This window comes from Cygnus atratus, chromosome 7 (assembly GCF_013377495.2).
Source record: "Cygnus atratus isolate AKBS03 ecotype Queensland, Australia chromosome 7, CAtr_DNAZoo_HiC_assembly, whole genome shotgun sequence".
NCBI lineage: Eukaryota > Metazoa > Chordata > Aves > Anseriformes > Anatidae > Cygnus > Cygnus atratus.
In genome coordinates, this window is record NC_066368.1 from 15482682 (window position 1) to 15495173 (window position 12492).

Genomic DNA, 12492 nt, shown 5'->3' on the forward strand with positions numbered 1-12492 from the left:
GACTGAGCTTTCTATCTTCTGTCAAATTATCTTGGATATCCATCTAGCACACTTTTTTATCTAAGAAGTTGGGGGGAGGAAAAAAAAACAACAGAAATTAAGAGGAAGTGCACAGCAGGGGCAGGAGTGGTTGCTCTTTCCTGTGGTACTTTGTTGTACCTTCAGCTGGTGTTGGAATGGACCTTAAAGAAAGGAGTTCAGAGGGGGTCATGAGCTGAACATTGGTTGTTCAGCTCATCCATCAGCTAGATGCAGAACTGGGTCAAGTCTGGTCTGAACTAGTTCCTGGGCTGCCCAGCAGAAAATCCAATGTAAATTGACTTTTTTTTTTTTAAAGTGAAGTTTTTATTTATTTTTTATTCTCTGGGAAAATTATCAGAGGAAATGCATATTTTAAGTAACTCTTCCTTCTCTGTTCAGTATGCATTTGGGAACTGCAGGCTCCATCTAAATGTTTTGTCTTAGTTGGGTATGGTTATCAGAGAGATGCTTTTTCTGTGGGATTCACTACTGCATGAGTTCATGCTCTTTGGGATGTGACATTGTCTCACTGAAAAGGCCTCATCTGTGGAATTTGTTTATTATATTGAGTGAACCCAAGTCCATTGACTTTGAGGGCATGATATAAAGATTATTTCTCTTTGCTTGAGAGGTTGTAACTGAAGTTTGTTTGCATTATGACTGAGAAATTTTTGTTTGACAAATCTTGAAATACTACAGTAGATTATCTAATTGTAGGCACGTTTTATACCTGAATAAGACTTTGTTGCTCAGGATTACATCTTTGCACTTTTCATAGTTTCATGAAAGCAAAAGTCATGGAAACCATTTAAGGAAACTGATATGATTTTTGTTTGATTAATTCTAAAGGAGGACTAGAAAGGAGTTCAGAGAAATGGGTTGTAGCCCATTAGAACAATTAATCCTTTTAGGTATGTCGGCACTAATAAAGAAGAACATAAAGTGGAAGCAATGGCTCATTGACTGTCTTTACTTCTCGGTTGTTGGCATGCTCTTTGGCATGATTTTGGTCCTTGTCAGGCAGCACTATGCTGGAAAATGTTCATGCCAATGTTCTACCCAAAAAGGGCAAGTTTGAGACTGTCCCACACAATTCTCCAGCCCTGTTCCAGCAGGCTTTCCATTGGCAAACAATCTTCTGTTCCCAGGTAAGCCACACACCTCCGTAACATACATCATGCTTCAGAAACGCTGTTCTGATTCCCTGTGGCATTCCATCCATGCTCTTTCAGATACTCTGAACAAACCGATGCTTGTGTTAGGATCATTTGAACACCAGAAGGGGCCAAGAGGAGGTCTAAGGCCAGGAGCCATGTAGTTGGTGCAGCTTAGCCTCAGGGAATGATCCCTGGCCCTCTTTATGCAGTAATGCTCATGTAGTCATATAATGCACAAGCTGAAAATACCACAACTGTTCTGTTTGTTCTGTGGCTGCTGCTGGAATAGTTTGGGGATATTGGTTGTGAGAGCAGGGCATAATTTGGTCTCTCTAGGCATTCAGAAAACATCGGACCAGCACCTTTATCATAATAACCCCACTTCTTTTTTTTCTGAGGGAGTTCTATTTGTGCTCTGTTGGTTTCTCTGTGATGCTGCCTAGCAAATTCCTAAAGGTAGCAAGTATATGCAGTTAGATATGTGTTTGTAAATACATTCATATTTGCGTTGAATATCAAGAACTTTTGTTCTTGTTCTTTTGTTCAAACATACGTTTGTTTCACCATAGTCATTTCCTCCAAAGAAGAGGGGAAAGAAAAAAAGCTGCCATTTAAATATGAACCTGCCTTGCAACCTTCTACCTTTATATAGGTGAAAAGGACAAATGGAAAATTGCCTAATATTCACACTTCTTTGGACTAGTTATCTCATAGCTGATACTTGAGGTTTTGGATCTCTATCTCCACCGGCCCTCAAGTCTTCCAGATAAGCAGCACTGCTGCTTATGTGAGGCTGGTTGGTTTCCAGTGTGGTATGAATGAAATAGCCCACAGCCTGTGTTGCAGCCCACCAGAGAAGTGTGTTTGCGTGACGTATGGATTACATGCTCTAGGGTATAGCCTGAGCTATAGGTCATGAGAGAGTGTTTGAAGGCTTCAGAGCCTGTGGGAACAGCTCCACAGGGTGGGAAAGGACAAACCTGGTGTAGAGTTACTGTCTTCTGGATGTGGTCCCTGGGGCAAACGGTCCCCCAAAGCATCTTGGGAGAAGGAGACATAAGTTACAAAGGGATTAATGAAGTGAGGTGGCAGGTCAGTAATGTGTCTGATCAGGGGAATGGTGCTCGCCAGTAGTATCTTAGATAGATGGTTTTCATGAGAGCTAGGACTGAGTACCATCATCTGATTTATTTAGTTTGCGTTTTAGGTCCCAGTTACTTGGGGTTTGGATCATTATATATGTTGCAAGGACATTCTGAACACTGAACTCTAAAATAAATACCTTCTCAAAAGGTTTCTCCAGGAAATAATTTATTTATTTATTTTTTAAAAAGAAAAGTAAAACATTGAATGGAATTTGGTTTAGGAAAATAACTTCACTGGAATAAAGAGTGTTCATTTTCTTAGTGTTTCTCTCCTCATAATAAGAATCTCACATTTTAAATGTTTTAACACATGGCTGGAAACTGGTAATTATTTAAACCAGCTGCCTAGCTGCAATGTATAGCAATATTTATTTTATCACTATGATTCAATAGCACAGGAGAAAAAAATAAGGCAAGTGAAAATGCTGTGAATGAATAAAATGTGAGAAATACTTAATGTGTGCACAGCAGTGATTTGTTCTAAAAATCAAAATTACATTTCATCTTTTATTAAAATAAATGACTAATTTTCTGATGTGGTTAAAAGTACTTTTACATCTCAAAGTTGTAATTACTGTATAAGCTATCCAAAATCAAATGCGTGAATTTTCGATGTGTTTATCCAATAAACCTTTGTGTCTGTAAGTATGTGAAAAGGATGTTCTTCATGTCTCTATTTTTTTTTTCCTTCAAAATTTCTTCAGGTCTCTAATTGCAAGCATCTTCCTGTATGTGGGTGACTAACTGTGTTTAAGGGAAAAGAGATACCTGACTTGTTAAGTTATAATTCATATTTTTCACGTCCATTCAGCTATTTTTCTAAAGAAGTAATATACAAAACTATTCAGTGTAATTTCAGCATCAAGAGTAAGAGCTACAATTTAACCAGGTATTGATTACTTGAAAGGGTTTCTTTTCATCATCTGTAGTTAAGCCTCATTTTTGTGTTTGTATACTGAATAGTGTAACAAACATTTTCCTCCCTTCTAGCCCCTTTCCACAGCATGTTCTCAGAAGGGAAGAATGTTATGAATTGCATAGAAAGTTTAAGACGTGATTCATAACTGTACAAAAGTAATGTGATTCAAGTTTTCCAGTGAAGTTGTTCATTGTATTCACAGAACTTGTTTTTAGTGCAAATCAAATCCATTCTGATAACAGCCCATTGCAAGGTTTTGGACATTACTGAAGCTAATTAAAAGCAGGTGGATAATTCCCATGTAACAAACCATCTCAATGAAATGTAGATAACATATTAATTGTTAGAGAAGAATATATATATATTTTTTTTCCCCACAGGCCTTATAGGAATGCTAGGATTCTCTAAAGCCACGATCCTTTCATATTCTGAACAGTAAAACAATTGTATTTTAACTATGATGTTCATACTACTGTGTTTATAAAACCTCCATTTTAGTTGGCAGTGTAGAGAAGAGAAGGCCCTGAAGGAAACCTAAGTTTCGAAACCTGATCTCTGTGTGAAAGTCTCTGTGAAAGTACGGTATAAAGATCTGAAAGAGTTAGTTCAGAAATGCAAATTTATGTAGTTAAATTCCATGATATTTTTTAATTTTGTGGTGTCTATTTTTCAAGAATTTCTTCTTCAGAAAAACAAAATTGTGACTAAATGAGATGGCAGTATTGCAGAGGATGAGCTGTTTTTACTGACTGTTCTGTTTATAAACCAAGTGTTCTGTTTAATCTTGTAATTTATTATTATTTAGATAGCTCTCTGTAATTTCTAGGAGTTTGTTTTATGTGGATAAAAGATGCTGCTTTCAGTCTACTTACTGGGGCCACAGGGCAGGAGACCCAGAGGTGGAGTAGGAGACTTGTGTGCTGCTCACTTGTGGGATTTTTGTGGACTTGCCAGCCATGTTCAGACTGCCCTCTTTTTCTAGGCATAATGAACAGAAGAGTGGAAAAACAAATTGGCACCATGAACATCTTTCAAAGACAGAAATAGTTGTATCTAAGCCAGATGAGAGTTCTGAAGTGCACGTATCTTTGTGAATCAGGCTTTGCAGAACAGTCCAAATATAATATTTATATCTAATGTCATTGTAATAGGCCTCAGAGATGGTCTCTCTGTAACACAGTATATAACTAAATGACCCAATATGAAGTGGAATTTGAGATATTAGTCTTTCCAAGCCTAGCCAATTTAAATTTCGGGACTTTATTTTTTCTTCACTGATCCAAGTTCTGTGCAGCCTCCGAAGATAAGATCAAGGAAAGAACAGAATAAAATAATATAAAACTTAATATCTAAACTGGAAAATGTAAATACATTTATAATTTTAAAGCAATTACCAAATTTAGTCATAGTGTGGGCACCTAAAAAAAAAAATTCAGAAAATCTGACAAATAAGACAAATTGAATCCATTTTTGATCTTTCATTATGTCGTTGCTGAAATACATTGCTAAGACTTTCCTAAAGAGTTAGATTAGAGAAATACTTAATGTCGTACATATGATTTTTTTTATCTGAAAAGTACAAGGCAGATCTTACGAGATGTGGACTTTCTTAGATCATGACAGTATACTGTGTGTATATTGGAGCATAGCTATTTTTTGTTGTAAACACGGGAATCTGCATGCTTTCAGATACCTGGGTTTAATTGTTCATGACTGATCCCAAATTGCCACGTGTATGTTATAGTGCCTGGTTCTGGGTAATGAGTCATGTTGCTGCACAAGTTCATTCAGTCACACCAGAGTGTCATAACACACAGATTAGCTCCTAGCTGAATTGCTCTGTTCTTCATATCCTCTGGCAGCGGGCCATCAAACTACATCAAATTATATGTATATGTTTATTGGTGAACTTTACAAATAACTTGAAAAAAATCTCCAAATCTTACTAACATAACAATATTTTTCTACATAAATTATACTTTGTTTCAGTATCAGTATTAACGTGTTGTTGTTTGCATCTAAACTTAAAAAAATTATGTAATATGCATATGCTTGGGTAAAGCACTTACTGTTTATATGTAATAAGAAATACTAAGAGCCAGACAAGTTAAGATAGTCTTGTGCAACGCATAATTTTAAAACTTTAGAAAAAAAGCAAAATGTTGGTTCACAAAGTCTCAAGCTTGCTAGTTATGAGCATAAGATTTCTTCCGACATTTGGTTTCTAGCCTTATGATAAGCAATGTCTCTCTCTTATTTTGAAATGGACTTTGTGCTCTTCTATAACTTATTGTAAATGTTACATGAAAATATTTCTTTTTTACAGCAGGTGGAATAAGATTTGTTAAGAGACAGAAGTTTCTTCTGCACATTGTATAACCATTCTTTAAAAAAAAAAAAAGAAAAATTCTTGAGCTTCCAAAACAAATTGCACTTCTTTTATATTGTAAGGTTTTAATAGGTAACATCTTCAGAATGACTACGTATTTGTATTGTATTGCTTCTGAAATAGACAGGAAAATATTGCAGTGAAAAATCACTAAATTAGGGCCTCTTGCGACATCAACAGAGGAAAAATAGACAAATTCTTCAATAGCTTGTATGTAGGGGTCACTTTGCATGTGTACTTGATGGTTGTGAATGGGACAAACTTAGCTGCGTTACTGAATTTCTACTGTATAGAGGTTGCAAGAGGAGAGCATTTCTGACTAAGCCTATTTTTGTGGTAGAAGTCCTTTTTTTTTAGTTCTTTTTTCTTTTTTTTTTTTTCCCCCTCTTCTATAGAAGGTGAAAAGAAAATATTTTCTGTTTTCTACCTCAGCATTTAAGAGAACAGGTTAGGGCTGGTAGATCTGTTACTGCAGATCTTCTAGTTTAAGGGAACAGTTTTTAACATCTCCCTTGCTTCATCAGCCTTTTTGTTGACTGGGAAGTCCAGCAAATATCTTTGCCAGTAGTAATTTTGAATCTACTAGTGATGTGGGGTCACATCGATATTATACTTTCCAAGTCGTAGCCAAAGTTCATTTGTTGACATATTTCTTGAATATGCTTTTATTTAATAAATAAGAAACTGAAGGAAATGGTAATCTTTATTTACTGCTATGATGGGAAAATGCAAATGAGGCACAGAATTTTGTGATTAGTATTTTACAGAGCAGTCATTTACTATAATTACATGTTTTTAATCAGTGGAATTATCATGTTCTATTAACCAAATTCTTTCCTGACTTCTTCTAGGATTCTGAGTAACAACAAGATCCTATGGTTGAAGAATGGCTCTTTCTTTGGGCTGAGATCCCTGGAGAGACTGTGAGTAACTGATCAACCTCTTTCCACCTTCAATTAAAAAGTCTTCATATTTTAAGTGTAAAAACAAACCTCAACAACAAAGTTAAAGTGTTCTGAACTGTACTGCATAGTACAGTTTCTAAGCAGTTGTCAAGTTTAGAAACAGAATAGAAATGAGTGAATGGGGATGGACACTGAAAATACAGGAAGGCACTACCATCAATTTGGAACTAAAATAAACATCCAAAGACTTGTACTACACTGTGTACACTACTATAGTGAAGACTGGTATATGTAACGGTAACACTAATGTACCTGACATATAGTTTGGATTGTTTAACTCACTGGTCTCCAATACTTCTATTTTTAATTATATTCTAGACAAAGAAATTGGACAGCATTTATCACTGGAGCAGACAGTGACATTGATGTAGCTGCATGTTTGTATGTTTGCAGTCAGTGTTTAGAGGGGGTAGAGAATGAGGTTTCTGTCTAATCTGCTTAGAACCAACTGATGAATTAGGGAGGAAAACATTTGGAAACTTCAATGGAATAAATGCACTGTGCAACTCTGTTGTAGAAACACTGTTTTCTGTATATATAGGTCACTCGTCTGGAAAATAATCATGTCAGCAAGTCTAAAAGTCTTTATAGTCTCTTTTTTCTTTTTTTTACTTCTCAACTTACTTTGCCAGTGCATCTAAATGAGTAATTATATTATGCCTTATCTTAAAATATCTCCTGCAGCTTAGCTAAATTATTTTTATGTTCATTCCCAAGAATACCTTCATTATATAGAGCTGTTGATATAAAGTAGTTGTTACATTTGTGTATTCATGAATATATTCATATATTCTATGACAAGTGAAAGTTTCCATATATAAAAAAAGGGGAAAAATATATTTAATTCAACATTAACTAATATTTTACTATATATGTGTGCGATGTGTCTGCTGTTTATGGTTGTGTATTAAGCCAGGTAATTAAGTATATGATACTGAGACATATGACTAGTCTAACTGTAAATTAAAAATAAACAATATATTTCAAGGTCTGGAATAATCCCTTAAGCACCTTCAAGGGTTAGGATAAAGCTAACTGTCTGAACAGTCTATGTAAGTGAATGTTATCTTTTCTCTGCATACAGTTATAGATGTAATAAATACTTCATTTAATATTAGCAATATTAAATGCTGTGGAATGGAGTAGTTCTGATGTGTTATTTATTGACTAGCTAATTCTCAGTTGTAACAATGATGATTTATAAAGATGTTTGCAAACATTTTAGAGAAAATCTGGAATAAAAAATGGGATTACAAATTTATTGAAAGAAAATAAATCAGTAAATAAAATCCTAACGTATTACAAATAAAGCCTTGGTGTTTAGAAATAGAGGAAAACATTTCCTCATTTTTTTCTCTTTTTTTTTCATTTTTTAGGTTTAATCTACATTTTTATACATCTGACAAGGAAACTTAAAACTAAGATGCATATGGATTCATAATGAATTAGATTTGAATAAGCTGGCAATGGTATTGAGGATGTACTTTTTAAAAACCTTGTTAGTTATCTAGTTAGAGAAATACTTTAACCTGAAGAGACATTGCAAATGGTATTGAAAACAGTCAGAAAACAACAACAACAAAATACCTTAGGTGCATAGCCTCAACTATCATCACCATCTAAACCTTATTAATTTTATGGTATTGATTTTTCACAACATTACAGATGAAATGGGTGTCATCTGTGTATAGTAAGTGCTATTTGGCCACGCTGCTAATACAAAATCTATAAGTCATTCTTGCAGCAAAGGTTAGGAGTCAGGTGGTGACATTCTCATCAGATTCAAATGCTCTGCTGCTTGTTCTGTCCCTGCACGCTGCTCATCAGTATTTACAAAGGTCCAGTTTCAGCAGGGAAGTTGGAAATGGCTTGGATAATCTGCTTAAGAGGTGGAAGCAGTGGGTGTGGTTGAACTGTATCTGGATGAGTACTCCTAACCTTTAGACAAGGCTTCTGAGCTATGCCTCTAGTTATACACAAACCACTTCAGGGTGTTACTACAGATGCTTAAAATGGAGCACCATGGCAGCAACTGCTGGCACTGTTTGTTCATGGCTCATCATAATGGACCAAAAAGAATCTTTATTCCTTCTCTGAAAGGAGAGGTAGAGAATCATATGAAGTATATTAGCAGGAAAACCCAACTGAAGTAATGTTCAGTTTACAAGATGATGTGCTTAGAACGTAGGCATGCTGAAGTTAAGGCTTACTCATTCAATTTAGCTTTGTAGTCCTTGTGGTCTTAAAAGGAACAAAAAGTTAGTGAAGAGAATGCCACGGAGACAAGACTCGTGTGTCAGTAATTCTTTTGTGGTTACTGTGAACCACAAGAGCATTAGCTCATGTGGACTATAAAATCATTTAATGTCAAACTTGAAAAATTTAGAGGGGAAGTAAAATTTCAGGTGGAACAGAGTGACTTGTATATTCTGGCTTTTTCCCGGAGTGCTCAAAACCACTTTTTGAGCAGAGAGCTGTTTCAAGCCATAGTACGGTAAACTAGAGACAACTTTCACCTTATTATTTTGCTTTCCAAGGCATGTCAAAACAGGAATTGGATTACAGAAGTGTTAGTTCTCCCAAGTCCTGGTGATTTCTCAACAGTGTGTTACACAAGTGAGAGGTCTCACTGAGCAATTGTCTTAAACCAAAACTCCTCATTTTATGCAACTTTAATCAAGTAAACTGAGAAACTTCAAACTGCTAATCAACAGTCTGTTCTACTAGTAAGGGAGTACCTATTTATCTAAATCTTAAGACTATGGAAGACTGTCTCATATTGTGCATGAAATGCACTACTTTTAATTTTTTTTTGTTCTAACCCTAGTTGGATCTCATTTTGTGTTGTTTCTGCAGGCTTCTCAGAATATTGCATTTTTTTCAAACTTAGCATGAATATTTTAAGTTTTCTATTTCAAATTGTCTTAAAATGTCTTATTGCTGTAAAAGGAAATCTGATGTTAGCTTTTCAGATGATGCAGCCATCCGGAGGGGGGGGGAAAAAGAGGATACAGTTATTTCCTTTGTAGATAATAAAGAAAGAAAGACAATAAAGAAAGATAATAATCTTTACTAATAAGTATTAATATTGAATATATTAATAATGTTTGTATTAAAAATAAAACATTTAATAGTATCTGTATTAAAACATGTATAATTAACAATGATCAGAATATATTTAAGAAATGTTAGCATTTTTACTCGACAGTTTATAAAAATGCTTTGAAAAAACATCATCCGACAAAAGGTGCTTTTTTGTATTCTGTGTGTGTGAACTGTGAGTCACAAGAGTGCTCTGTAGAGGTGGCACACTCTCTCAGTACTTAGCTTGAGTTTTCTGAAACCCTTGTACTGTTTTGGAAAGGTTGACTCACAAATGTGTTTTAGCATCTGGATGGATCATGATGCACCTCTGTGCCTCTGGGCTTACTTTGTAGTCTAACTAAAAAGAGGTATTAAGAAGTGAATAGTATTACTTAAAAAACCATGTGGGAATAGAACCTTCCTGTAAACTTAGGATTTGGACTGTCCTCAGTTATATAGGCCTTGACTACTCCCTTTGTTTTTGGATGAAAATCAGAAGTATGGGTAGAAAAATAAACGTATTTGAAACAACTGTGGTAAACAAACTGTTATGACCTTGAACCCATTTTTGTGGTATACCCTGTGGAGATGGCTTCGTATTCAGGAAGGCTGAGAGTTCAGTTTGGATTTGAAGCTTGTGGCAAAGACTTGACAGCTTGTAATTACTTGGGTTCCAGTGCCTACCCTGTTGGTATTCGGTGTCTTACATTCTAGTGAGATACATTGATCTGAGCAAGACAGCATAAAGTAATCATAAAGTAAGTTTTTCATATGCTCTGGGACCATATAAGAAAGGCAAAGTAGGTTTTCCAAGCCATGAAACAGTGAGGTGGTCCTGTCGAGTAAGTCTCAGCTATCCAGAAGCTCTCATTTAGTTAGTGATTTGAAGGGTGTGAATAACTGATAGGGTATGAACCTATATAGTTTGGTGGTAAAAAATATTCCATAAATTGAAACAATACATTAAATAGAAAATCCGTTCTATTATAGTTTGATTATATATATATATTTATATATAAACTTATGGGCAGTGGGGATAGCCATTGTTATCACCTAAGGAATCATAGGCTAGTGCAGACTGCCAAGTTACTAGCAGGTGCTGTATCATAGCAGTATATGGCATGGATCCTTCTCTAACAGCACTATAGTCTCTGAGCAGTGTGCTGCAAATGAGTATTATTAGTAGCAGTAGTGGAAAATTTCTTTTTTCTTGACAATACTCTACCTCTAGAAGTATCTCTTGTGGAGAGTGCCCTACTCCACATAATGCTTCTGGGGACAAGGACTGAGGCTTTTGGACCAGGTGCTCCAGCTGTGCTGGACCCAAAGTCAAGATCTCAACTAGGAAATTAGATGTTTTTCCCTCATCCTGATGTCAGCTGGCAAAAAACAACATGTATCTGAGCTATTAACAACACTAAATTTTCTTACCCTCCCCAACAGCCACTGCATCAAAATTGTGTGGATAGCCCCTGTTCCTTGCTGACTCCCCAAGCTCCTTCTACCTGGGGCAATCTGTTGTGGCTTCTACTCCCCTGTTGGTTTCCTGGCACTCTAGTTGATCTAGTACTTGTGCATTTTCTGAAGTGGTTTTATGAAAGCTTTCTCTTTCTTTCATAACTGAATGTACGTTTTCATGAACTGTATAGAAGCATAATTACCTCTGAGGCTGTTGCCACTTCGTCCCCTGTGGCTGAAACTCTTTAACAGGTTCAGAAGTTATTTAGAGGGAATCAACAAACAAAAATTAAGAAATATATGCAAACAGACCACCATTGCATAAGCAGTGTTTCCTTGGGAAATCAGGATGAAAGATCGCTGTGCAATATTACACAGATTTTTCAGTTGACCAAGAAACAGGCATTACGACTTTAACAGTGACTGTTTTACAGAAACTTGCTGTTGCATTTCGTAGTGTTTCTAGGCAATGAAAATGCCACTGAAGTATATTTAAGAATTTAGCATTTATTTTTTGTTTTAGTTTTCTTCATTTTATTTATTTATTTATGTATTTTAACTGTATAGACCAGACTTATTAGACTAGGTCTCACATTGTATGTTACCTTTATTAAATGTTGTGTTATTGTAAGGTTACCAACTATGCAGGCACATGTTGTCCTCATTTATTATTAGATAAGAGTGTACAAAAACATATTTTTGTTAGATTGCAGCATAATGACTTTCTGCAACTATGTATTGTGCTGTGCAACTGAAATAATAACACATTAACTTGAGGGAATGAAAGGGCAGGAAAGACAAGCACAACAAATTAGACCATAGAAAAAAATATGTTGTTAAACAGCTGGTATAAAAATATGGTATTTAGGTGGTCTTTGGCAAAGCTCAAGTGATGAAAGGTTAAAATATAAAGGTTTTGCATTTTTATATACTGAAGTGTTTCTTATACAATTTACATTGTTTAAATTACTGGCCACTTAACTTTTCCTGCCTATACATTTGAAATGTGTGTGTATGCATGCAGAAACAGAAATGTACTTATTTGGCAGTGTGAAGGATTGGAAATATGTTTAAAGAAATGCTGAAACAATTTAAATTTCAACATTATATATATACGGCATCTTTAAAGTTAGAAAATTCATAAATTAAATTTCAAAATATTTGTTCTTGCTTGGAATTGTTTAAAAATATATAATTACTACTTGTTATAAGGTAAAGTTTTGTGATGACATCCATGATTCAATTGCAGAACTCTTTTTTTTTTGTAGATGCTACATTTAAGGCATTGCATTTGGTTAATGAAAGTAGATTTTTAGCCACTGTGCCTTTTACTTAAGGTTAATTACACCTTCTT

General features: G+C 35.2%; 1 protein-coding gene across 4 annotated transcripts in view; it reads left to right on the plus strand.

Moving 5' to 3' along the window:
- The window catches only part of ADGRA1 (adhesion G protein-coupled receptor A1), a 277156-nt gene that overhangs the window by 37746 nt on the left and 226918 nt on the right, over positions 1-12492 (plus strand). For all 4 annotated transcript variants that reach the window (XM_035545601.2, XM_035545609.2, XM_035545594.2 and 1 more), the window contains exon 2: positions 6483-6554. In XM_035545601.2, the coding sequence (XP_035401494.1) occupies positions 6483-6554 (72 nt within the window). The remainder of the gene's footprint in view (positions 1-6482; positions 6555-12492) is intronic.